This window comes from Aptenodytes forsteri, unplaced genomic scaffold, assembly GCF_000699145.1.
Source record: "Aptenodytes forsteri isolate BGI_AS27 unplaced genomic scaffold, ASM69914v1 Scaffold53, whole genome shotgun sequence".
Classification (NCBI taxonomy): Eukaryota; Metazoa; Chordata; class Aves; order Sphenisciformes; family Spheniscidae; genus Aptenodytes; species Aptenodytes forsteri.
In genome coordinates, this window is record NW_008795909.1 from 10,589,276 (window position 1) to 10,616,040 (window position 26,765).

The 26,765-nt window shown below is 58.3% G+C and overlaps 1 protein-coding gene across 2 annotated transcripts in view; it reads right to left on the minus strand.

Moving 5' to 3' along the window:
* The window catches only part of PLXNA1 (plexin A1), a 112,228-nt gene that overhangs the window by 27,725 nt on the left and 57,738 nt on the right, over window positions 1-26,765 (minus strand). The window contains exons 8-20 of one of the 2 annotated variants that reach the window (XM_009284437.2): window positions 25,454-25,568; window positions 19,938-20,138; window positions 10,541-10,637; window positions 9,978-10,168; window positions 6,146-6,297; window positions 5,667-5,787; window positions 5,203-5,339; window positions 4,466-4,633; window positions 3,474-3,567; window positions 2,669-2,908; window positions 2,345-2,488; window positions 1,506-1,597; window positions 1,244-1,386 (exon numbers count right to left, since the gene is read on the minus strand). In XM_009284437.2, the coding sequence (XP_009282712.1) occupies window positions 1,244-1,386; window positions 1,506-1,597; window positions 2,345-2,488; window positions 2,669-2,908; window positions 3,474-3,567; window positions 4,466-4,633; window positions 5,203-5,339; window positions 5,667-5,787; window positions 6,146-6,297; window positions 9,978-10,168; window positions 10,541-10,637; window positions 19,938-20,138; window positions 25,454-25,568 (1,895 nt within the window). Of the gene's footprint in view, window positions 1-1,243; window positions 1,477-1,505; window positions 1,598-2,344; window positions 2,489-2,668; window positions 2,909-3,473; window positions 3,568-4,465; window positions 4,634-5,202; window positions 5,340-5,666; window positions 5,788-6,145; window positions 6,298-9,977; window positions 10,169-10,540; window positions 10,638-19,937; window positions 20,139-25,453; window positions 25,569-26,765 lie in introns of both variants that reach the window. The other variant, XR_657851.2, reaches the window with a different exon arrangement.

Below are 26,765 nucleotides of genomic sequence, written 5' to 3' on the forward strand. Positions count from 1 at the left end.
GGCTCCGCATCCCTCCCCACAGCAGGCTGTGATCACTGTCCCCATCTCACAGATGGAGAAACTGAGCTGCGGAGGGTGGGGATGACTTCCCCAGAATAAATCAAGTGGCAGATTTGGGAACAGGACTGTCAGGTCCCAGGGGGCTCAAATCCCCCCTGCTCAGCACTCACAGCCTCCCAGGGATGCTGGGGGCAGCGGGGAACAGAAAGGCTTGAACAAAGCCAGAGCTTCTGGGGGAAAACGTTAGCCTAAACCACAAGAATGTCCTCATTTCTTTTTGACCTAAATACTACTAGAGAAGAGCTTGAACACACCCACTCCAGCACCTCCCGATCTCAGCAGAGGCAGCTGCAACTCCCAGGGGAACACAATGCGGGGGGGGGTCCTGAACCTTTAATTGCACCTACAGGGAAAAGCTGACGGGAGAGGAGTCCTGGATATGCACCAGGGAAAGGGGTTGCAGGGGGGGAGAAAACCCTCAGAAAAATCAAATTAACGGCACTTTAAAGGGAGCTGAAAGCCAGGCAGAGGACTGCAGGCTCGTCAGCCTGATGAGAAGAAACAAACCGTCAGCTTGAAAGGCGTGCTATCTTATCTGTAACTAGTGGGACTAGAAAAGAGAAAAGGCAGGGAAGAGATTGTGCCTTTTAATTAAAAGCAGATCCTTTTATCTGCCAGCTGTGGAAGACAAGACACCATCCCCTCCACCAGTTCCCTCCCCTCTCCCTGTCACCAGTGCCATCCGCAGGCATGTGTAGGGATGGGGATTTGGGGGAGCAAAGGGTTTTTCTTTCTTTCCCCTTTTTATTATCTTGTTTTCGATGCCTGCTCCATCCACAGCACCTGGGCTGGTTGTGGCTGTGGCTGGCAGGGTCGGGGCCTCGGGAGCCAGCTCAGGGGGATAATGGGCAATTAGGTTTTATCAGCAGGATCATACAAGGAATTCTGTCCAATTTCAGAGCATCCGTCTGTCACGTAACGAGAGACCGACTGCCCGCTCACAAGCAGCCCTCACTACCCTCCTCGCTCTCTTTTCTCCCGTTTGGAGAAATGGAGGGGAATTCCTTAACTGGAAAAATCCCCAAATCCCACCCAAAATGAGTTCGCTTCCTCTGACAAAGCTGCTTTGCCTGTTCCCATTCCCACTCCGAAATGCAGCAGGGAAAGGGTGGGAGCACACTGAGCCTTGGGACGGTATGAGACCCTGCAAGACTCCCACGTTAGCAGCACAAGGATCCCTCACCCTCTTTGCACTCCAAGGCCACCCGGGACTCCAGGTTGTCCATCTGCAGCTGGAGGCGTTTCAGGGTCCGGTCGGCATCTCGGGACTTGCGCTTGTAGGCGATGAGGACGATGATGATGATGAGGAGGAGCAGACCGCCCCCAGCCGATCCCGATGATGGCGGGCAGGGTAAGCAGGCTGTCTGAGTAGATCTGCAGCGTTCCCGGGGAGAACTCGAACCCTCCAGCCTTAATCTGTGATGAGGAGGAGCAGACCGCCCCCACCGCCGATCCCGATGATGGCGGGCAGGGTAAGCAGGCTGTCTGAGTAGATCTGCAGCGTTCCCGGGGAGAACTCGAACCCTCCAGCCTTAATCTGTGGCATGGCAGGGGAAAAAAAGGACCTGACGTCAGGGGGCACATGCCCAGGGCAGCCCTCCCCACCGTGCCCGCTGTGCTGGGAACTGGGGGACGACTCCCAGCCCAGGGGAGGAAGGATGCAGAAAAACGCAGGGGTGGCAGGAGCTCGTCCGGACCAGCACGGCAAGCTTTAATGGGATGCAGGACACATGCTGCCAGCGTGCACCGAGCAGGCAGAGAGTTTGATGTCTCATTCAGACAACATTACAGTAACAGATGGGATGTGAAGCGAGTTCCCCCACGGGTGGGGAGCCTGGGGGGGACCGTGCAGGGTCCCTTTCAACCTGGCAGGGTCCTGGAGTGCGAGCACTACTGCGCTACAACCCCACAAACAAAGGAGCCTTCCTTACAGCGTGAGCTGGCACTGGGGGGAAGGGGTGGGAACACCCCCCCGCCTTGGCACTGGCTGTGCCTTGGCACCCAGCAGGGAAGGGAGGTTGTTGGCAGGGCCAGCCAGGGCCACCCAGGGCGCAGGAACGCCCGGCTGAGTGTGCCAGGGAGAGGACAAAGTATTTGGTCCTACCAAATATGTAATTAGGGAGAGAGATGCCCAGGGAGCAGGAATATGGCTCCTGAGGATGCTCCTGCACATACACTGACTATCTGGTCCTCATCCGAGGATGAGCACGCAGCAGGGCTGGTGCCGGGATAAAGACTGAACCTCTGTGACACGAGAAGCAAAGGCACCAGTGTCAGCACTTACCGTGACTTTGTGCTGGCCAGTGAGGTTAGGGGACTCACAGAGGAGCTGGGTCTCGGAGACGGTCAGGGTGCAGGGAGTGTCTCCGATCAGCACTGTGTAGTTCAGGCGGGAGTTACCAGCAGCCGGCGGGAGCAGGTTCCTGCCCTTTGAGGGAACAAGGAAGGAGATTTTCAGTTCTCATGCAATGGGAAATGTTTAAAAAAAACCAACACAAAGCAAATTCATGCTCTCGCAGTGCAGGACTTTGCCCCAGGAGAGACAAAAGGACACCTCCACAGAGGAACACGTCCCTGCCCCTCTGCCCCGGGGTGCACGCTGCCTTACCTTGAGGATGAGGGGAGAGCTGGGCTTCAGCTCCAGCATTCCCGTGGGGCTGAGTGGCTCGAAGACAGGGTCCGGGTAGTAGACAAAGTTGGTGGTGTTGATGATCAGCAGGGCCTGGACATTATCCATGACGAAGCCAATCTCATCCGGGCGGTCGCCAACCTCCGGAGGGCTCCGCACAGGGTTGTCGATGGAGGGCGCGTAGCACACCATGGTGGTATCGTTGTAGACGGTGCAGTTCTGCAGGAGGCAGAGACCGAGGTCAGACCCGGCTCCCGACAGGGAGGTCAGGATTGGACCCCACAAGGATCTCCTGCAAGCAGCAGCTCTGGACACAGGGTTTAGACTTGGGATCTCCTGTCCTGCGCTATTACATCAACAGGCACCACATTCCACCCCAGGGCAGAGACAGACTCCTGTTTGCAATGGAGGTGTGAGGGGTGGCAGGTGGGAGCTCACTGGGGACGGGCTTTTTCTGTCACTATCCTGCAGACTTCCCACCAACCTCCCATCAGTTTTGCACACTCAGATCTCACCCCTCTTCTGGCAGCACCTGGCCGGAGGCCCTGCAGGGAGATCGGTGCCTCTCTGAGTGGCAGCCCCTGGACCTCAGCCTTTCCATGCCACCACACCTGATGGGCAAGTGATGCGCGTTCCGCCCTGCATTGCAGAGGGACGGCATCCCCTCCTCCTTGTGCTCTGCCCCCAGCCCCAGCCAGCACACCATACATTCTCCCTTTCAGAGCTGCAATACTTGGCCCGGATCCTGGGCTCTCTGCCCCCAGCCAGCCAGCACACCACTTACATTTTCCCTTTCAGAGCTGCAATACTTGGCCCGGATCCTGGGCTCTTTGATGGTGGCCAAGTTGGTGCCAGTCACAGTCAGCAGCGTCCCACCGCTAGAGACATGGAGACAACAGGTTAGGAGAGGCAGCTTGGCACTGGGTCCTCACTTCTGGGAGGGAAGTGTCCAACCTCACCAGCCAAACGCCCATCTGCCCCAGCTTGGGTGCACCACAATGCCCCGGGGACCTTTTATCCCACTCAGGTGTCACCACAGCCAGCAGGATCTGGCATTCACCACCACCAAATCACCTCAGCTGACCAAAGGGCCAACTAGAGATATAAAACCTGCTAATTAACACTGACATCCCATCCCGTCTTCAGGTTTGGGGTCTGAAGGCAGCTCCCAAGCTAAAGGAGACCAAGCGTCCACAATGGGAAAGCATCCGGAAGAGGAGGAGGTCCTGTCTGCCACCCCCTTCTCCACCACGCAGGCAGCAGGTGGCAGGGCAGGCTGAGCCCTGCTGGGTTTTCTCCATGGCTTGGTGTTAAAAGCCCCACAGTCCCAGAGAGCTCGGCCATGCCCCTGGGGAGCTCGCTCCTCATCAACACCCTGGGGAAGGTTTCCCTTGGCACTAGCGCTTAATGGATTCCTTCGCGTCCTCTCCAGCCAATTCAAACCTTTTAGAAAAATACGTAAACATTTCAAAAAATCCCCCAATAGGAAACATTTTAATTTTATTCGCCACCGCCAAATGTCAAGCTGAAATTAAGCAGATCCAAAGAGCTCTCTGCTCTTGCCCCCTGCCAGGCTGAGCACTGCAGGCCAGGAGTTAGCAGGACCCCAGTGCCAAGCCATTGCTCACGCTCCTCTCTCCTCTCGCCACGTCTCTGGAGCATGGCCCGGTGGCTATTGCAGCAGCACTGGGATGTACCCATCAGGAGGGGGGGATCCGTGCAGAAAACAGCCCCCCCTGTGTCCCACAAGCTCCCTGCAGGCACCCCTTGATTCACCTGTTGATGCTCCACTCGGGATCGATCTTCTGGATGGTGGGGTCCTCTGTGTAGTTGTACTTCACCTCCGGGTTGCTCAGTTCTGCCCGGTTGATGTTGATGAGAATGGGGGAGCCACCGGGGGTGTGCCCAGGGGGGGTCCTGCACCGGATCTCACGGGCGCTTCTCCTAGGGCAGAAACGCACAATCTGTCAAAGCCTGGGCAGGAGAGAGGCGAGGGCAGCCGGGGCAGCGATGCTGCCCGTGAGCCCTCGGCCCCAGCCCCTCTCCCCTTCTGAAACTGTCGGGGGGAGGGGGGACGGGAAGAGAGAAAGGAGGAAAAAAAGAAAAAAAAACCCAAGAAATGAAACAAAAGGCAGCCGGGAAAGGCTGAGCAGCTCCTGAGCGTTCCCATCACGCGGCTGCTGCAAACAGCAGCGATTAGGGCTGATAACCAGTAATTACCGCAGGAAAATATTTAAAGAGCCGCTCCATTATCATCCTTAATCTAAAAATTATCCACTTCATGCCTCAGGGCTTCGTGCTTTTAGAGAAAAATCCACGTTCTTTGGGCTCTTCCTGCAGCCTCTGACACACAAAGGTTTCAGGGGGAGACGCCTCCGGCTGCCCATGGGGTTTGGCTCCTGGGATCCCTCCTGGCTCCCCAGCACAGGCTCCCAGCCGCTGCTCTATCTGGGAGTCCCACTGCCTCTGGAGGTGCCCGTCACCCATCCTCCGCCACCCTCCATGCCCCTCACCATGAAAAAGCACAGGGCCGTCCCCCGATGGTCACGGAGACGTTGCTGCCAGCGTTGAGGTGGCTGCCTTCAATGGCGATCCAGGTGCCACCAGAAAGAGGGCCCCGGGCTGGGACCACACGGGAGAAAGTGGGCGTCTATCAAAGGAAAAGAGCATCCCTGGTGTCAGACGGGCTGGGGACCGAAACCCATGTCCCCAAGCAACCCCAAGCGGGTGACAGGGCCGCAGAGGAGAGGGACCCATGGGGCAGCAGCAGGGCATGGTGCTGAGGGCTGGCAGTGCCAGCAGGACAGCAGGGAGGCAGAGCAGTGGCAGCCTTGGAGAAATTCAACCAGCATGACCCAACGCCCGCCCAGAGCATCCCCGCCTGCCCCCCAGGGAAATGACAGCCAGTTTTCCTGCTCGCCTGGAAAACCACCCCAAACCACCCAGGACCAGCCCGGTCCCCCAGCATGGGGCTTACCACAAAAGTGAAGCTCTTGGGGGACGTGGCCCGGTAGCTGGGCGAGCAGTCGCGGATGCACACTTCTACCCGTGCCTCGTGGACCTTGCTCGGGCTGGCATCTCCAATTTCACACACGATCCTAAGGGATGTGGGGAAGGAGCCCTCAGTGCCCTGGCACCGAGACACTCCCTGAGCCATGGTGGGGATGGACCAGCTTCAGAAAGCGGCAGATCTGGCACCAAGCAAAGGTCCCAGGTGCCAGCAGGGTTCATGAGAAACCAAGGTGGTGGCTGTTGGCACTGCCAGCTCTGGAGGGAGCTTCCCCAAAGCCTTTGGGCTCCTTCCAGAGTGACCACAACCAGCAGGTACTTCTCTCCCAGTCCAGCCCAGTCAGTCTCATGTCTTCTTGCAACCACGGGCAGCATTTGAGCACCAGCACCCCAACCCCCATGTACCGAGGTGACCCGGAGCGCGCCCACCCCTCGCTGGGCACTTACTGCTCAGCGCTGATGTACTCGCTCTCAATGGGGATGCACATCACTTTGCCGACTCGAACGCCCCAGCGAACATCTTCAAACTTCAGGCCCAGGTTCTCTCCAGTGATGGTCAGACGGGTCCCTCCTTGCCTGGGGCCGGTCTCGGGTGACAGCTAGGAGAGAGCACCGCCTGTCAGCTGAGGGAGTGGAGCTGCAGGGACACCTCGCTCGGGCAGGCTGCAGCCCGGGCAGCTGCGGGATGTGAGTTACTCCCCCACGAGTGGTGAGGATAAATGCCAGCACATCTGCAAGGAGCACACAGAGCGGGAAAGACCTCCCGAATGACAGCCGTGCCCACAAATCCTCCCAGGAACAAGCCAGGAGATGCCAGATGTGTCCGAGCAGAGAGCTGGGATTTGGACACCCTGCTGCAGACGAAGCCACCTCACAGGTGATAAGGACACGGACGGGAAGGAGACAGGGTAGCATCAGCCACGGCTCCAGCTGAGCCAGCAAAGAAGCACGTGGATCTGCCCGGCTTTTGGCCAGGTCCCACGTACTCAGGGATGAGGTCCCCACGTCCAACATGTCCTCAAAGGAGAAAGCATTTCCACCAGGTCCCTGTGCAGAGCAGGCAGGGGGGAGAAGGGTTTCTCTCCACCGGCAAACCCTGTGCTGAGGCCAGCTGGGAAGGGAGGGCACCTCACCCCAGCGCCGTGCCTCATTTACCAGGATAATGCCCAATAAAGTGGACAGGTGTGGCCTGACAGACAGCAGCAGGATGAGGGATGAACGGAGGCGCGGGCCCACCGCTGCCTCCGGCCAGGCAGTTTTACACCAGCGCTCGCCAGCGCCGGGGCCCAGCGCCCACCTGCAGCGCTAACTGGGATGAATGGCAGGGCTGTGAGCCGCAGCTGGGACCGGGGACAGGGCTGGGTCACCGGTGACACTGAGATGGAGCAGGGGAAAAGGCAGCCACAGGCAGCAGGCAAAGGAGAGAGTAACAGGGTCTGGGTTGGTCCAGGAGGAAGGTGCGTCCTGACCCAGGGAAAGAGACCATTTTGTTGCAGGTGATGCCCCCCTCTGCTCATGCTCCTGCGGCATTGGCAGAGATCCCCTCTAACACCAAGAGGCATCTCTGCCAGTGCTAAGCCCAGCACCTGGACAGGCTCATGCTACGGCCATGCTCATGCCACAACCAAGCATGTGAGAGCTCTTTGCAATTCCTGGCAAATCTGGGTGGCTGCAACCCTGGGGCCTGAGCCAGCTGGAGCCTCCTCTTCCTCCTTTTCCTCCTCCTCACACAGGGCTAGTCCTGGATGCCACCCCCGCAGCGAGGAAAGACAGACAAGCAGAGGGTGGGAAACATGCAGCAGTGGACGCTGTCCACATCCCCAGCCCTGATGGACTGCGCAGAGCTGAGGACCATTTCTGCAGGGCCCCACTGCAGCCATCTCCCCTCTGGGGTTAACCACCATCCTCCGGATTTGCACCAGGCTGATCACCTTCAGCGTGCTCGAACAGGGGCAGCTGGTCCCCCCTGCATGCAGGCAGCCTGGGGACGTGTTCAGGGGCAGTGGCAGAGCTGGGACCAGTGCCCGGGGCCCCAGCTCCCGCCGAGGCAGCCACAGCTCACAATTTACATGGCAACAAAACCCTCCAGGGCTGCAAGGAACCACTGTTTGCCTAAACCCAGCTCAGCCCCTGCCCAAGTCCAGGATTGGGGCTCATTATGGCAGCTGCAGCCAGCATCAGGTTGGGTCTTCCCCCTAAATCAAGCTCTGTCAGGGTGGCTGGCAAGAAGTGGCTGTTTGTTTGGTGTTTCTAAATGAACGTTAAAAGCTGCTCTGTCGCGTTAGATTCCTCCTCCTCCTCGGCAAAGCTGACAAGGGCCACGCGTTCAGGGAGAAACGAGCCCAGGAATGAAATGACATTGTTGGCTGCCCAGCGTGGGAAGGTCAGGGCTAAACAAGGCGTGCGGGAGGAGGGAGCTGGCAAGGAGAGCAGGGGCTGCCCCGAGCCTCGCCTTTCCCCCCTCCACTTCTGAACCCCCAGCCCTGACAACCACCACCGCTTTTCTGCTAATTGGCTTCACAGGGTCCTTTCACATCAACAGGCAAACGGCTCTGGTGGGTGCAAGCAGTGGGCTCGCTCCTGGCTCCAGCGGCCACAGCAGGGCCAGGAGGTGCCGAGGCCAAGGGGATCCCCCTTCCCAGGGGAAGGATATCGCTCTGAGGGTGACAGCCAGCACTGGGCAGGACCCCACAGAGGTTTGGAGGGGGCTTGTCCCCACCACCGAGCAATGGGTAAGTGATTCTTCACCCTTGGAGTGAAGAATCATGGTCATCTCCCAGCCCAGCCCCACCACCCATGAAGACACCTGCACCCAGCGGGCTGGGCAGGAAGGAGACTCCAGCTCCTCCTGAAATCACTGTAGGAGACTTCTCTTTTCCCCCACCACCCCACGCTGCCCTCTCCATGCCAGACTGCTCTCCAGAGTGTTTCCAAGCCTGCCCGCTGCCTGGGGTGCAGGACAGGGGTTGTGGGAAGCAGCAGGCAACAGGCAGGCTGCCAGAGGAGCATCACACCAACAGCTACGCACATCCACACCGACCACCAGCTCCCAGGGCACTAACACGGAGCGGCACCAAGGTCAAGCCCAACTGCTAACAGATCCATTTCTGCTGCACCTGCAATTACTGCAAAATTTCATAATGATTCAGGGCAGAAGAGCTGCCTCCGAGGCTGGACACCATCAGCTGCTGGGAAGCTGCTGTGAGCGGTGTGCATGTGGATGCCTGCAGCTCTGGCCACGCAAGCACAAGAGAACAGGGCACAGCCTTCAGCGAGGCCACTCCGGGCATGACCCGGTCACCATGGTCTCCACTCCCACCATCCTCAAGGGTCCAGCTTTGGGAAGTTCAGCCTGAGCATGGTGGGAATCTACTGAGGATGGGGAGCCCTGCAGCCCCGCACACAGCAGTGGACCTCCTCATAGGGATGCAAGCTCTGGGGCTTGACCCCACTCCCCCAGGAACGAATCCCTCCTCCTGTCAGCACTCTGCCAGCCTCAGGCAACTCTCTGCAGGCAGTACTTGCCGCAGGCAGGGCTCTCTGCAGGCAGGGATGTGCCTGGGGGAGGGGGCACCCCCCTCTCCCCGCACACCACAGCACAGGTACCCTGCAAGAGGCAGGCGGCACGGGGAAAAGGTGGGGAAAAGGCAGGACTCTCGTTTCCAGCTTCCATCAGATAAGACACTGAAACCCAAACAGATCAGATCCTGCGCTAAGACTCCAGTAATTAACACCGGCGAGGCCTGGCCAGCCGCGGGTAAACAGAAGGTATCCAGCAGAAACACCCACCAGTCCCTCCTCGTGCACTTGGAGCCTGGCCCGACAGTCACATGAACATTAATATACGCAATCTTATTAAAAAAAGGTCGTAAAAGCTGTCAGGGAAGGGGGATGATGAACTACCGGCACGCATGGTGACAAGAGGAGCAAAGACAGGCCAAGCCCAGTGCACAGGGGTGGTGGAGAGAGGAGGAGCAGCTGCAGCTTTCCCGGAATCCCCCGGCCATGTGCAGGTGGCAGGTGGGGGGAATCCCCCGGCCATGTGCAGGTGGAGCGGTGGGAATCTCGGAGACAGGCCAGAAAGCCCAGTGCACAGGGGTGGTGGAGAGAGGATTTTAGCCTTGGAAATGGAAGTGGCAACAAGAGATGCTCAGTCCTAAACACCGAGTAGATTTGGCTGCTGTGAGGTGCCACCGGAAAGCCCCATCCCCATCTCCATTCCCATCTTCCATCTCGGTCCCCCAGCACGGGGCATCACCACCCGTCTGTCCCTGTGTACCTTGGTGATCTTGGGGTCGGTGCAGCGGCTGTTGCCGCTGCTGGCATGCATCCAGCTGCTCTCGTAGGCCAGGCAGTGCTGCCGCAGTGAGCAGCGTCTCTCCGACACGCACCAGCCGCACTCGAAGCGCGGGTCAGCCTTGAGGCACAGACCGCAGCTCTCCCGCAGGGCCGAGCACTTGTACAGGTGGGCTGCAATGGCAGGAGGAGCATGGGGGTCAGCACAGTCCCCCCAGCCAGCAGGGACAGGGTTTTGGGGAGAAGGGCACCTGCTCTCACCACCCCCACTGCATGCATGCCACCAGCTCCCAGGTGGACAAACCCCCATGGGCAGGAGGCACCAGCACCCTGGACTCAACGCCAAGGCAGAGCTTTGGGATCTCTCCCAAAACTTCTTGGAGAAAAGCCTCTTGTTTAGAAACCCATCTGACTGATGCAGCCGGAGCATCGCTCCCTCCCCCAGGGCACTAGTGCAAACTGCAGTCGGGGCAGGGGAGAGGGGTGGGCTGGAGCCCAGGGTGGGCACCGGGCCTCTTTCCCATCCCCATCCTATCCCTCACTCACCCTGGATGTTCTGGGGGTTGTCGATGACGAAGTTCCCATTCCAGACCACGGACAAGTTGACCGGCAGGTCGCTGATGTCGTTCCCTTCGTAGAAATACTGCAGAAGGGTACAGAAGGAGGCAGAGCCTATTAATAGATGAGGCAAAATGCCCCGGTGAGGGGCACAGAGAGGCATACAACCCTGTTATGTGGATGTCTCCCATCAACCCAGAGGAGAGGGATGGGGGCCTGCTTTGGACTTGCTGGCTGGGAACAGACAGGTCTAACAGCCACTGGTCAAAGCATCGGACACAGCACATGCAAATCAGTAGGCTGGACTGGCAAAAAAAGATAAATAAGCAAAATAGAGGGTTTCTAAATAGACCCAAAACCCATTAACACAAAGGTCTGAAGCTGCTGCTGCTGGGAGAGGAGGAAACAGATGGTGTCTCTGCAGCACACACATACCTCTCCCCACCAGGTACCCAAGCCCTCCCCCATGTCCTCCCCACTCCAGGGACACTCAGTTGGATGTTTGGGATCAGGTTTGGGATCACACTCGTCACTAGTGAAGCTCAGGGAGGATAGGCTGGGCACATGGCAGGAGCGGATTCAGTAGAGCCGCCCCTGACTCCCAGTGGGAAGATGTCCCCCATGGTCCCCTCCAGCCCCATCGCCCATAACACAATGTCATGAAGCTGCGGCCATGCAGCCATGGGTAGGACAGAGCCAGGTGCCAGCCTGGTGCCACGCCAACCCTCAGAAAGGTCTTGGGATAGCATCCCTCCCCTCCACCCACCGCCTCTACACTGCACCCCCAGCTGCTCTGCTCCCAGTCCCACGCTGTGCTTGGCCATCAGCTGTACCCTGCTCCAGGGGACCCACTGCATTCCCAGACTCAGGCCCCAGTACCTGCTGCTGTCCAGACATACCCACCTCCGTTGCTCCTTCCAGCCCAGCCAGCGCCTCCTCCCCACCCAAACCCCTCTCCCCTGCCTTGAAACCCAAGCCCCAGCCCCGGCAGCCCCATCAATATTCTCTACACAGCCCCTGCATGCAGGCAGAGAGGTTTAATCGATACAGAGGCAGGAAGGCAGTCGGAACCGTCCCTGACAGCTAATGACCTCCTTCGGCAAGAGATTCCCCGCTCCTCGCCCGAGAAAATGACAGGCGTGTCAGGAGAGATTAAATGAATGATTCATGGGTTGCTGGAGTTTGTTAGGGAGCGGCGGACACGCCAGCAGCGGCTCACCCGGCCGGGGGGCGGCCGGGCCCCGCCCCCCCCCCCCGCCCCCCGCCGCCCCCCCGGGCCCGGGCCGCGGCGGTGGGGCCGACAGCGAGCATCAACTTTCGCAGCCCTGGTGCCATACCTGGAGGAGCTGGCCTCAGCATCTCCTCCAGCACTGTCCCAGCTGCTGCCCCACAGAGCACATTCGTCCCTGCCAGCGCCAGGGACAACTCCAATGGGTCTTCTCTGCTCAACGCCCTCCACAGGAGGCAGGGACATGGCCCACGAGAGAAGCCAGCATGCCCAGGTGGCTGCAGGAAGCAAGAGATGTTGGGTCCTTCTCACCCTACCATCAAAGCTGGTCCCTCCCGTGCTGAGTCTCTCCCAACCAGACAGCATCACCAGCCACAGTCCAGCATCAGACGTGGCACCAAAAGGGGGCACACGTCCGATGTGAGACATGGCTATGGCAACGCACCCCTCCCTCGACCCTACAAGGTACAAATGAGAGGCTAAGCCTGGTCCTCGGTTGCACCTCCACAGCTTTTGGCTAGTGGTCCTATGTCCAGGGACCACCCCACCCAAGCGCAGGCTGGAGGACCCCAAAACGCAGCCCTGCCTGGGGAGGAAGGCTGCTGCTGATCAACAGCATGCAGCAGTTCTAAGGCATGAGACATCCAACTGCAAACTCAACCCTTTCTTGAGCGCCCAACAGTTCTACCACCATCTCCCCTCTATAGGAAGAGCCCCATCACCCCCCACCATGCAGCGTCTCAGACGCGGCACCTCTCACAGTGTTTGCTCAGAGGACCTTCAGCCACATCTCCACCACACACCATCTACGACCAGGGCCTCACCTTCCCCTATCCTACACCCACCCGAGGACATCCCCAACAGGACCATGATGAGGAGCTGGCCAGGCCCGCAGCAGTGAGCAGAGACCATCCCCTGGCAACAGGAGGGAGCGCGTGCTGGGGGAGGGCAGCGGCGGCACCGGAGCAGAATTTAGCTGTGACGAGCCACGTGGCAGCGTAAGTGAAATTGGCATTTTCAATTTGTACTCTGACATGTCTCATTTGGGGCCCTGGCATCTTGGGAAGGCATCCAGCCTGCAGCTGTCCAAAACACTTACTTGCATCTCTCTGCCCTGGCTGCTTTTGGAAATTAGTTCTTCTGGGAGGTGGGTTGGAGGAAGAAGAATAGGGGGAGAGGGAGAGAGAGCATTAACTCTTCATGCACCAGCCCTGAGACAGCACACGCACAAGAGACAGTGTCCCTGTGGGAAAGGACAAGGCTTCCCCTCCAAGCCACTGTGCTGAGGATGCTGAATTTGCCACAGCGTGGAGCTGGAGCGGATGGTGGGTCGCTGCTTCAGCAGCTGGGAGCACAGGGCTGCGTGAAGGGAAGCAGCAGGCAGGAGCAGGAGTTGTGGTTCTGGCTGGCGTTCGCGGTGTGGGATCACCAAGGGAACACGGGTAACAGTGAAAAACGTGTCCTCAGCATCTGCGTGTCCATCAGCAGTGTCACCTGCCCTGCAGAAACAGGCAGCGGGCCCGCAGCTTGGATGCAGTTACTGGTCCCTGTAGGGTGCCGGCACTGGAGCAGCGGCTCGGCTGCGTGCGGACAGGAGCTGCGGCTGCAGGGGCTCAGGGCTCAGCCTCCTAGGACGCCAAGATCCATCAGATCCCTCTCTAATTTCCAAAGCATCTCTTATGTTGAAGGACATTTTCAAAAGACCTCCCTGTAGCTGCTCTTGCCGTAACGCGGGCAGGAAGGTGCCCTCTCCACCCATGGGCACAGCCACAGCCCGTTCGCGGCAGCTGAGCAAAGCAGCAGCCGCTTTCCGGCCCTCAAGGCCCCCAGCCAGTGCAGATCAGGCTGGGGGGTGCTTACAAGTCTGTACATCCCATGGGATCCAGACAAGAGCCCACGGGCAGCCAGCAGGTCCCATCACACTGGCTCCTCCCTGCTTCTGGCTAACACGGTGCTAAACATCCATTAAACACTTAAGTGTTATTAACTTCCCAGTTAATCAATTGCTGTGGCTGGCAGCGATCTGGGATGAGCCAGGGGAGGGGAGGCCAGGGTGGGTGTGAGCAGGGGGGTGCACCTACCCAGGCAGCCCTGCTAGGAGACCACCTTTTGCTCTACAAAGGCACCCAGAACCCCACGGCTGTGCTGAAGGCTGATGTGGCACAGCGGCTGCCGCAAGCACAAGTTATGGGAAAGGGACATTAGGTCTGGGAGCAAAAAACAACAGGCACAGCCCCAAGAGCAAACCAACAGCACCCAGAGGAAAGAAGCGTGCTCGCGCAGCATGGCCCACAGAAGGGGATGGCAGAAAAGATGTCATCGAGTGAGTCAGCAACAGAGACATGAGCTTCTCGGCTCCTTACCTAACCTGGCCAGCCTTTCCGTCCCTCTCTGGAAGAGCCTATAAGGTGAGCGTGGAAGGGCTGACAGAGGACACGCCAGCCCCACCGACCTGGATACAGCTATTCCCAGCAAGGTGTCCTTCTGCAGGGAAGCGGTTCAGGCAAGAGGACTCCTCACCAAGCCTTTCTCAAGGCTCTTCACCCAAAACTGATCTCAGGCATCTTTCCCAAGTAACAGCCGACAACCTCGTGTGCTTCTCACGTCTCCGATTCTCACACCTGCCCCATCTCCCCATGGGGGATGCCCACCGGCCCAGCACAGTGCAAGAGCTGCGTGTGCCACCTCCCCTGAAGGTCTCACATTTGGTTCTAGCAAGCCCACTGCTCACCTGTCCGCCGGCAGCGATGGGCACCGACAGCCTCCCAGCTCCCCTCGGGGTAAGGGATTCAGCACTCTGGGGAAGCGCCTGCAGGGAGCCGCACTCCCAGGGGACAGAGCCGCAGCCAGCGAGGAGGCACCCCAATTTTGGGGGTGGATCGCACTGACGTGCACTTCAGGATGCTCCTGCAAGTGCCGTGCCAACTAGCCAAAGGCACTAGCCTTTCCCAGCCCAGTCGAGGCAGGGTGGCCCCTTGCCACGGGGCATCCATCGCACTCCAGCCACAACCTGCACAATCCAGCAGGTTAAGGAAGGGAGGGACCCCGCTCCCCAAGGAAGGCAGAGGAGGGGCTGCTCCTCTGCCCGCTGTGAGCAAACCCACACATCCAAATTTCCTTTGCAACCCCCCTCCCTCTCACATGCACCATCCCCCTGGGCTGCTTTTCTGGAGGAGCGCTTGGGCTGCAGCTGTGTCCTATTTTTCTGTAGTTGATGACCTCAACTCCTTCCCCGCACTACGGGGACGGCAGTAATGTACATCGCGTCTCGCCAGGGCTCAACTGCAATTCATCATTATTTTATCTGCTGGAATTTAATTGGATCCTATCAAACTCTCCTGATACTCCCTTTTCACTTTAAACACTGCTGCAGGAAAGATAAATGTAGGCACCACTAGGACGGAGAGCATGGCTTTGTTGGCAAACGGTGCTGGGGTTGTGGGCTCCAACCCTGTTTCCCTCTCCATGGCTGGTTAATTAGAGATACATATACTGGAGGTGTGCGGCGCTCAGAACAGGGCATGTGTGTATGATTTATGTTCCTCTATAAATACACCCTACGCCTAGTAAAATACCGTCATCCACACAACAGCACAACTTGACGGTAACGCTTGGCCTCTGATTCTGGATCTCCTTTTGCTCTTTTCACATAAATCTCCTCCTTTCCTCCCCCATCACACACAAGCTTCTTCGCCTGGATTCCTCCTGCCTGAAATTTGGCAGGGTGTTAAGCAAGAACCCGAGACCCTAGGAATATGTCAGAGCAACACTCAGGCTCCACCACAATAAAAAAATACCCAGAAAACGTAAATCTACCAGGTCTTGCCTGCCTTCCCAGCATCCACACCTGGGGCTGGGCATCCCAGCCTCAGCATCTGTGCTGGTACCACTCGCGTACCCACCCCACCAGCCTGGCTTGCTCCGCACCCGCATCACTTTGTCACGGGAATAAGCCACTCCTGGGTGAACATCCCAACCCGAGCCTGGCCAGAGGGGAGCAGCCTCCAGAGCCACAGCCAAAATGGGTGGGCAGGGTGGGCTGCCCGTGCCAGGGGGATCGGCAAGGAAGGAGCCAAAAGGGAGCCAGGGAGGTGACACAGCTGCTCCTCACCACGTGAGGCTTTGGTTAAAAGGAAAGGGAAATAATTGAGGCGTGAGGCTTAATTTAAAGTGCTGAGACGACAAACTCAAATGCTCATGGAAAGGAGATCGGGGTTCTTCCTATTTTTACATTTAAAGGGAAAGAGCAGCTCTGGGGCTATTTCAGCCTTAAGAGGAACATTCTGGAGAGAAAAAGCCAAGCCCTTGGCAGTGAGAAACACCTGTAGTCATTTTGCCAATGCCAGGACTAAATCGGATGAAGTCCAGTGTTACAAGCAGTAGTGTGGATTCGGGACTGTGGTACTTTCCAACAGCAAAACTGTTTACTTTTTGCAGCAATTGGAAGAATGAGCCCCGTTTAGGGATGGCAGATGGAAAAGAATGGGCAAAGGCAGGGATGCTTGGAAAATGAAACACAGTAGCATCATCCGCACACATTAAGAGACGGTTGACCATTTCTCCATCCTCCGCTGCAAGAAGCAAGCCTGGAAATGTCTGCCTCCAGAAGATTTAAAGTAATCAATTAACAAAAAACTAGTTTACTGGCAAATAATTTATTTTCTTAGTTAGGCCTGTCTTTCCTTTTTGCTTCTTTACAATGCATGTGGAAAACCTTTAGGGTTGCTTTCGTTTTGAAGAGCAGAAAGAGACCAAAGTGAGGAGGCAGAAAAGGGTTTTTTCTGCTTGCTTTTTGCCCTGGGATGTGTGGGGAACACTAGGCCTGGTCTCCCTTGAGTTTGCTGAAGATCTATTGGGTGTCTCAAATGATGTTTATAGTCGACACTCAAACCTTAATGAATGGACTGCTGAATATTTAACCAAGATGTCTTTTCTTCAAAGTGCTAACAAGTTATCGGAGTTTGACAAGCACTAAAAATAAACAAAAGACAAAGAGTTTTAAGCGGGCTTGACTTATTATCCCTTCGATTCACCCGCAATTCAGGAAAGCATCCCTAATTCCGCAGAGTAATTAACCTCTTGTTTAGATCCCACTGAACTCCTGGAAACAAAGTGTGCTTAAATACCTTCCCGAGGTGAGGACATCCATTCCTCACTTGCTGGCTGGGAGGATGTCATCCTTTCCCTATTCCTCCACTCACCAGAGTGTCCTCCACACCAGGCAAGACCCGAAATCCTAACCCAAAAAATGAATCGCAATGGAAGAACCAGGCGGGTCACCGGTGGGTGACTGCGCACGAGCCTGAAGTGCTATCAGCCAGCCAGATGGACTGCAAAAAAAGATGGGGAGGAGACAAGCATCACAGAAGTGTGAATCTGAATCCCCCACACCATAAAGCAGCCTGGCTAAATGCCCTCAGACGTTAAGGCAGGTGAGCAGACCCTGAAAGCAAGACAGCTTCTTTTAAGCCAAAACTCTCTTCTTCCTTTTGTGAAGCCACCCTGCTCCTGAAAGCCAAGTCTCCTGTCTGAGACCACAGCCCCACATTGCTGCTGCTGCCCGCTCCCGTGCCCACGCAGCCCGCAACGCCTCCCACGTGCTCTCCGGCCGATTTGCTTTGCTTTGCTTTCCAGGTGTCCCTGGCAATTTTCAGGTCAAACGTCCAACACTGTCAGCCCAGGAGAAGGTGTCAGTCACCTCAGCTCTGTATGGGGACCGTACGGTGGGCAGGCACACCTCAAGCTGTCTCATCCCTTTGGAGAAGAGCTGCAGAGGCCATGCAGCTCGTGACACCAGTGCTGACAGCCACAGCACCCCTTGGGAAACACAGGCAGTGGTTTTTGCTTCCGCCTCTCCCTCCTGCCCTGCAAGTTGAAACTTACTGGGGAGAAACGAGTCCAAATGATTCAGACTCCCGCTCCGAGCCCCACCTCTGTTAGGTAAAGGCTCTGCTCTGGCACAGGCACCTCTCCCCCGACACCCCGCAGGAGCCATCAGGCTGCCGCTGCCGGCACCATGCAGCTGTGCCACTTCTCTGTGGGGAGCATCCTGCAGCACACACCGTCCCAAACTGCTTTTGAATGAACTAAGCCAAACCACATGCTCAAGAATTGGGCAAGAGGGAGCTGCCGGCTCCACCAGCTGCAGGCAGAGGACACCTGGCAGGAGGCTGGGCTGGACGACGGGCTCCGGCCAGGCAAGGGCAGGGCCTCACAAGACTTCCCATGCCCCGGGCAGATGCGGTTTTGGCTCCCGGGTGCTCACACAGCTCTGCGCCCAGCCAGGGTCCCCGCAGGCTGGGCTCTCTCTCTGGGACAAAGAGGCCCCATTTCTTCCATCCTTTGCAACAGAGCAATGGTTCCTCCAGCCACAGGTGCTCTGGCAGTGGGGCCAGGCACAGACACATTGCAGAACAGCCCTCGGACAATCAAGCAGGTACCTGGTGTAACCGGCCTCCTGCCAGGACAAGGGCGGCTCGGCTGACCCCCAAGAAACCTCCCATGTGGCTGCGATGGAGGCAGAGCAGCCAAGCTTGGCTACCAGCAGCAATGAGACCCCAGCAAAGGGACCTGCACCAGGGAGATGTCTCTTTGCACACACGTCCATCACGTTCCCCTCGAAGCACTAACACTGAGACGTGCAGGCGACAGGCAAGACTGGGTCCGGGGACAGATCCACATGGGTGAAGCCCTCATGAGGGTCACTATTAACACCAGGGATAAGCAGCCAAGCCAGGTCTGCTGGGCAGCACTCCACCTGGCTTCTTTTCTTCCCTGAACGCAGCAGCAAGATGACAAACCTTTGCTTAAGCTGCCTTGCTAATGGCTTCTTGCAGCAGAGCCCTGCAGGCACCACTCTGGTCCTGCGCCTCCCTGGAGCCTGCACTTTGTGCCGCTGCCTGCATTCGCCTCCAGGCCAAGCACAGATCCACTGACAACATTTCCAGCCGGCAGCTCAGGACAGGGAGCATTTCTGTTCCTCACAAACCACGTCGTCAAGAAAAAGCCCCAACAGCACAGCATCCCCCCGGCACTGCTGCCCAGGGCAGGAGGCGATGACTCGGGATGCTCCTCCTGCCCAAAGGCTCCACAGCCCCGAGAGTGCAGGAGAAGGGAGGGAGCCAGGGCTCATCTTCAATGGCTTCTAAATGTCACTCATGCCACCAAAGGACAAGGAAGCAGGGATCGGTGCTGGTGTTAGGCTGCAAATGAGCTTTCACAGTGTGAGTGATGGAAAACAAATTTTAAAAGGATTAAATGGGAGGGAGAAGGGAGGAGCCAGCTCCATGCAGACGAGGGCAGGTCGGTGCAGAGCCCAGCGGGGCAGCCGAGGAGCTGAGCAACACCAGCTCACGGAGGGGCTATTAACACCCTGGGTGGGTTTGCTCATGGGCTTGGTGCTCCCTGCAGAGGATTACTGCACAGCAAGGGGCACACACAGAGCTCACCGAGGGGCCGCAAAACACCCTCTCGCTTAGGGATAAGGCAACCAGAGAGCACAGAGCAGGCAGAGCTGCCTGCAGGAGAGAGCTTAAGTGACACAGCTGCAGGAAGCAAGGACAGAGAGGCAGGGAGCGAGGCACCAGCAGGGTTGGGATGGAGAGCAGGCACGCAGGGGGATGAGGTAGCTGCTGGTCAGAGCTGGGGATGGACAGGGGCTGCAGGGGAGGAGGGGAAGCGCTCGTGGGGCTGACAGGCATGGCTGCATGCAGGGGAGTGTGCGCAGCGGGACACGGAGAAGGTATTAGCTCGATCCTGCCTGTAAAGTGGGATGGCTCAGTGTCAGGGGGAAGCAAAAGCAGGCAGAGGGGAGGGGGAGTCAAGGCTCCAGCACATCCGAGCCAGCTGGCTCCGGCCCAGGCAACTTTCTTCAGCTTTCCAAAGCCAATTTCCTTGGAAGTGCTCCTAAAGCCTGGCGCCTCCCCCGGGGCAGCTCTGGCGTTGATCTCATCCGGAACGACCCCGGGCAGCAGCCTCCCCGTGCACCTGGGGGAAGCGGAGGGGAGCCCACCCCGCACCCCACAAGCACCAGAAACCCCTGTTACCTGCCCACGGGAGAGCAAACCCAGCCATGCAACAAGCCGGGAAGGTCCCATGGCAGGGCAGGAACGAGCAGCCCGCAAACGAAGCACACGCCGAGGCGAGCCACACACTCACAGAGGTGTTCTGGCACTGGATGCTGGTGCTGTTGAAGCGCAGGGCGGTGACACGGGTGGTGCTGCCGGGGATGTGGAAGATGCACTCGTAGTTGCGCTGGCCGGACTGCGGCTGGGGCAGGTTCTTGGCCGTCAGGGTGATGGGTTTCACCACGCCCACAGGGATGTAGATCTGGGTGGAGGGCAGGATTTGGGGGCAGTCCTGCAAGGGGAACAAGGGGCAGCCAGTGAGAGGGGAATACCGCACAGCCTCCCCCAGCACCCCTGGGACCCCTCCTTGGCTGGCAGGCTGGGCAACGCGCTGCGAAAATACCACCCTGAGCACACGCTTGAGTAAATCCTTATGTGCAGCCAACCCCAAACCAGCATCTCATGGCTGCTCTGACCAAAGCCCTAAAGACAGAAAAGAGCAGCACAGAGGGATCTGGTGGCAGGGCAGCGAGGTGTTTTCCATAGCTCGTGTTGATCCAGGCGGGAAGTGGGGAGAGGATTCAGCTATAGGACCTGCAACCTAGCACTGTGACAGCAGCACATGTTTGGGCGAAATGACTGGTAACGAGATGGGCTTTCATGCCGTCATTGCAGTCAGTAGGTTTCAGAGTTAACGCCCACTGGGCTGTGCATTGTCAGGCTGCCCTCTCAGCCCTCCTGTTTCCCTTATAGCCTCCATTCCCCTTCCTTCATGAGTGGACAGAAGAGCCTTTTCCCCCTTTGACACTACAACGTGCTTCTGCAGTGCTGCCGAGAATCTGCTCTGCAGTGAATTTTGCTGCTGCTGCTGCTTCTATACGCAGTCAGCTCAAAGCAGCGTCACTCCAACCAGCCTGGCTGCAAGCTGCCCAGAAGACAGCACCTCCAGCCAGGGGATGCTGGTAAGTCCAAGCCGGGAAGGAAGGCAAGGGCAAGAGACTTGGCACCACCCTGCAAGCCCCCCACGCTCCCCAGGGAAGGAGCCGTCGGGAGGGCAAAGCACTCAACTTTTAATAGCCACGGGCTCCCAGCTGCTCCAGGGGAGCCGGTGAGCCCTGTGTGCAAAGCACAGGGGAGCAGGAGGGAGCAAAAATAAATGAGCTCAGGCAGCAAAATAGCTCCGCGGCCCCAGCGGGTGCCACTTCAGCAACAACAGCCTGATGCAATCCCACGCCGGCCTTGCCGATCCTGGCGGAGGTCTTGCACCTACGGCAGCATCTCCTGGAAGCGTCGGCTTGAAATAACATCAAGGGGGAATAATGCGTGCTGAAACGAGCTGCTCCAAAAACAGGAACGACAGCAGCAGCGCCAGGGGTGGACGCAGCCACCCTCCTGCTCTCACAAGGCTGCTGACAGCCACGGCTGTGGGGGCAGCTCTCGCCCCAAGGCCACCAGGAGCCACGCGTGGCCAACACTGCCCAGCTGCCTCCTGCCACCCTGCAGCGAGCCGAGCCGGACCCTGCACAGCACCGGGCTTTATCTCAGCTGGTAGGATTAATCTAACTTTCAAACGATGCAGAGAAATGAACAAGAAATTGATTCATTTAGCAAATATTGACAGAAAACCCCAGCTCCTTTTACTCTCCAAGTTTCCTGTTCTTCGAGAGCCCGTATTCCCCAAAAGCACAATTTTTAAGGGAAGACACTATTTATCTGCAAAACATGCTAAACAAAATGAAAGCAGTGAGGAACAGCAGTGACAGCCCCAACCCGGAGATGGCGACGGGGCTGGAACAGTCTGGGGACCCTCCGTGCTGCTCTGCCACCTCCCTGCTCCGTATCACAGCTGCCCCTCTGCAAAGCGGGGCTGAAGTTGCCTCCCCTTTCAGAATCAGGTCAGGGCTCACAGCAGGGAGACCCCATGTGCCCACGGCCATTTATAATGAGCAGTCCCCGCCGCTGCAAGGCGGCCGGTCTCCACTGGCTCAGGACCAGCTCAGAAGTGCTGATGGATGGAGATGTCCCCACCTGCTTGATCCCCCTCCACATTGCAGGGGGACCCTGCGGGTGGCACACGCCTTCCCTGTGGGGCACACACACGCTCGGCGAGGATTAGCTCCCGGCTCACTCTCCAACACCTCCACCTCCTCATTTTTCCGTAATTATTACTGCCAGCCCAGCCAGGGCAGTGGGTAAGTCCATGCCACCCCAGCTGGGCTCACCACGGATGCTCACAAGACCGGTGCACAAGGAGCACGGCAGGCCCATGCGTCCCTCTCCCTGCGCAGGCAGGCAGGCTCGTTTTGCTGACTCGCAGTTTGAGCCAGAGCCGAGTCCCCCCACGACGTCACATGCTCCACATCTGCCGGCAGAAGTGTGTCATCCAGCAAAAATGTCAGCCTGCGCCCAAACAGGAAGCACCTGGTGCTGGTGGGCGCCCGGGGTGCCCGGAGGGGTGGGGGCACTAGGACAACTCATTTCCCCTACAAGCAATTCCAACCGCTGACAAAACTCACTCTGGCACTGCCTGGCACTTACATCCCTTGGGAACGCTCTGCACAGTCCACGGAGCTCCCCGTCCTGCCGAAAACAGCCCCCCCCCAGCAGAGCCCCAGCTCCCAGGAGCAGGCAGCTACGAAAGGATGGGACGAGCAGAAAAGCAAGACCCTGACACACACATTCCCAAACATCGCACAACTTGGATTTTCTCCATTAAAACCGTTTTTCTAGCTGGATGAGAACATGACAAGGGTGTCCAGGTTTGCTTGGAGAGGTAAGAGCTTTAGAATCACGTTGCAAATGCTGCAGTTTGGGTTCCTCCGGCAGCTCCCAGCTCCAGCTGCAAGGCTGTGCCTTCAATGGAGATGGGGATGAAGGCAGTCTGGGGCTGGCTTTTGGGGGTCCCTCACAAAATCCTCAGCCATTCCCACTGGTGGCGGAATGAAGAAGAAACACAAGCTGAAGCTGCTTAGACTGAACCAACACACTTGGTCCCTGCAGGCCAGGAGCCTTTTACCCTCTGCAGCAGCTCAGCATCAGCAGGCAGCAGGGACTGTCGCAGGAGAGCAGCTTTTTGGGATGGGAGACTCCAACGTCCATCACTGATCACCCTGAGGCCACCACTGGGCACCCGGAGTGGGGAAAATCGAGCAGCAGCCTGTGCCACTTCATCACCCCTTCCCCAGCCCTGCACCCCAGAGCAAGCCACAGAGCAGGGCAATCTCCGGAGCCCAGGGTTCAAAGCCACCGCAGCTGGCGGGCAGGGACATCCTTCCTGCTGCCGCCGTTCCCAGGCACATTTACATGAGTGGTGGCTCCTACCCACGCCCCGTTCCTGCCCTGCCACCCCCAGAAATCCAGATGAACATCCCCGGCACGCCCAAGAGAGAGTGCCGTGGGTCACTCTCTGCGTTTTCCTACAAAACAGCCGCTTTCCCACCCAAAAAACCATGGTGAACCACCCGTGGGAACCATCAGAGATGGAGTTATGCACTGCTGTTAACCCCCGTCCCTGCCTCTCCTGACCAGTGCCCACCACACTTCAACCAACGCAGACAGACCAAATCCTGCTTAAAATAACCCTCCCAGTTAGACACCTTCCCACAGAGGGGATGGGGCTGGACGTCCACCGTTAACTTGTCCAGCAGTGCCATGGGCTGGCACCGAGTCCCCCTCACCCGCCACAATGCCCTGCTGGGGACCGGGACTGGCCAGGGATGGGGACGGGATGTCTCATCCCAGCCCAGACACACAGCCCACAGCAGCGGCTGGTCTGAGGGTGTTTCGCCATCTCCGCCGGGAACTGCTGAGGCCACACCAACGTGCAAACAGGCTGAGCCAGGCGCTCCAAACCTCAAGCCAGGCACCGCTCCAGGTCCCAGTGTGGCCAAAAAGGTCTGCCGGGGGACAGCCTGCCTGTGCTCAGGAGTGACACAAGTTCCCAAGCAGCTGGTCCGTGGGAGAGCTGCATGCGTCCCAAAAACAACACCCCTGGGGGGTACAGCCAGATGCTTCTGGGTTCACATGGCAGGGAAGGGGGAAAAGCCCAGCAGCCTCCCCCCTGCCCTCAGCGAGGGGAACAGGCAGACAAGAGCTGCTGGGCTCCAGTGGTCTGGACACCACATGTCGCATTTGCAGAAGCAACGCCAGGGCTGGCTGGAAGCGTGACCTCAAGAGCAGGCCTCTGGGATGCCTGGGACAGGCCGATTCCTCACCGGATTTCTTCAGGGCACAAGCTGGGAGAAAACAGCTTTTTCTCATCTTTTCGTATGTTACCGAATCCCTCCTCCTGTGGGGCCGCTGGGCTGGGCTTGTTCTGGCTCGTGCATCACATGCTCGAGTACCCGTGAGCACGGTGCAACCCCCTTGCACTCGGATGGTAACTCCAGGGAGGTGAGGGATGGTGCCAGAGCCCGGAGTTTGGCCGTTTGGTGGAAGGGGCAGCGGAAAGCCACTGCTGCACCATCCGAGAGGCATGGAGCACTGGCGGCGGGGCTGCAGCACAGCCCAGGCAGCTGCATGCTTGCTGGCGGTGGAGGGGCAGGAGGGGCTGTTTGACGAGCAGAGTCTTGTTCCTGGCACTCGCCTGTTGCTGTGCAGAAATGGCAAGCGCCAACCCCACCTGCCCATGTGTGGGAGCGATGGTTGGGCTTTTCCAGCTCTCCCAATGCACTTGGCTGAGAGGCAGCTTCGCTCAGCTCCACACCCAGAATAAGGATCACAATGAGAGCCCAGCAAAGCCCTGTTCAGGGACACCACCACCTTCTGCAAGTCCATCTGCTCCTGAAGACCACGGAGGCTCCAAACTGCACCCAAGTATGAGACCCAAGCAGATCTCTCTGCAGGTTGCAAAGCCCAAATGTTCCCCCGTAGACACAGCAGCTCCCCTGGGAAAGGCAGCAGGACCAGGTGCTCCAGTTTTCCACAGGGATGTGGTGGGTTGACCCTGGCTGGATGCCAGGTGCCCACCGACCCGAATCAGCATTTACTGTAGTGCCAGCGGTTGCTGGCCAGACCTCCAGACCCAACCCAAACAGCCAGCGATGCCACCACAGGCTGGGAACGCCGGGACCTCCTGCGAGCACCCTGCCAGTGACAGGTTTCCCCGGTGGGTGGCACGGATGCTGTGCAGGATGAACCCCCACAAAAGAACATGTTTCTTAGCAAAGCATTTGAGACAAAGAAGGTGTGAGGTGCAGTGAAACGGTTTGTTTTACGGATTTCAACCTTCCCCTCTCTGAAAACAAGTTGTTCCGCAATGACAGTTCAAGCTTGCTCCCTTCAAAAAAATCAAAGGAAAACGCTTTAGCGTCTCTGCCTTTGTTTTTCCCTTCATTCAGCCTAAAGTGCTCTTGGCTGCGCCTGGCTTCCCAAGCAGCCTCTCCACAGTGGCAACTCCTCAGCCGACACAGCCCCTCCCCACTGGCACACGGTCCCGGCAGCACTTCCCACTCCTCCCTCACTGCTTCCCAGGCAGCCCCAGCACCCTGGGCAAGGTGGTGGGAAAGGCTTCCAAAACAGTTTGCCCTCTTCTAAACCCTTCCCCTTAGGGCAGGGGGTCGTGACAGGACCGGGACAGGAGAGGGGAGCCGGCTCGTGTCGCCTTACCTCAGAGAGCTTGACGCGTCCCTCCAGGAAGGAGCAGTCGGCAGCGTTATGGGTGCAGATGTGGCGGTACTTGCACCAGTGGCAGGGGAAGGAGCCATTCACGCAGGACAGGCAGCTGCGGAGAAAGAGAAGCAGTCAGCGTTAGGGCAACGGCAAGGCAGGGTCCACCAGGGCACTTCCCGGGATGCTTCTGTGGGACAGCATCCATAGGTGATCCTGTATCTCTGACCCCTCATGCACGGGGCGAGGGCTGTGCACCAGCAGGCTGGGAGGGGAGATGCCTGCACACGCCAGAACCCCCGGGCTTTGCCCACAGCAGGGCGAGGGGAAATGGTCTTTCCGGCACCACAGAGTTTGTGCCCCAGCCAGGCCAGCCACGCTCCCTCCTCCGCTTGGCAAGCTGACCCTGCCTGCCCTGCTCCTGGGGTGGGGCCAAGCTCCAGACTTTGGGAGCTTTATTTGGGTTCGCTGAAAGGCGATTTTAGCAAGAGGTGGCAGAACAAGGGCTCTGCACCGCGGGGAAACAGGGGAGAAAGGGCCAGATTAATGCACGCTCATTGAGAAGAAAATTATAACTGGTGAAAGGTTGGGTCAGATTAACATTTCGGGACTGTAGCGCTTTTCAGCCGCTCACAATAGGTTGTGTGTGACCCCCTCCCTCGGCCCCCCTCGTCCTCAGCCCTCCACAGCCGCGCGTGCGTGTGTGCGTGTGCTTCCACCCCCTCCCTCCAGCCTGCAACATTTCCGTCTCTCTCCCCAGCCTCCTCTCCAGGCTCTTTGTGCAGTGGGATCGCGCGTGCCCCCCTCTCCCCACCTCTCCTGGGGGATGCCGGGGGCACCCGGGGATGCCCGGAGCCCCATGCCCTGCTCTGCAACCCTCTTCCCGAAGAAACAAGCCGCAGGGACCTGGTGCCTCTTCCCCACACAGGAACGGACATACAGTCCCCCCCTTGTGCAACCATCCACACGAGCAGCACCCCAACAGCCTGTCCCCTTGCTAACCTCCTGCAAAAGCACACCCTCCCAGCACCATGAGGCATCCCTGTTTGCAAGCATAGGGGATCCCACGGAGCCCCCCGGCCAGAGGGCAGCTTTCAGCGCCCTCACCCTCTGGGTATGGAGGGGGCTGAGCCCTCCCTGCCACGCTGTCCCAGGGCAGCAGCGAGGTCCCACATTAATGCAGCAAGCCTTCACGGGGCAGGTATGCACCAGGCACGTCCCCTGCAGCCCAAGCTGCCCTCCTGAGGAGGAGACAGGAGAGCTGCTGAAGCATAAGCTCAAAGGCAAGAAAAAGAATCAGACTGGTTTAAAA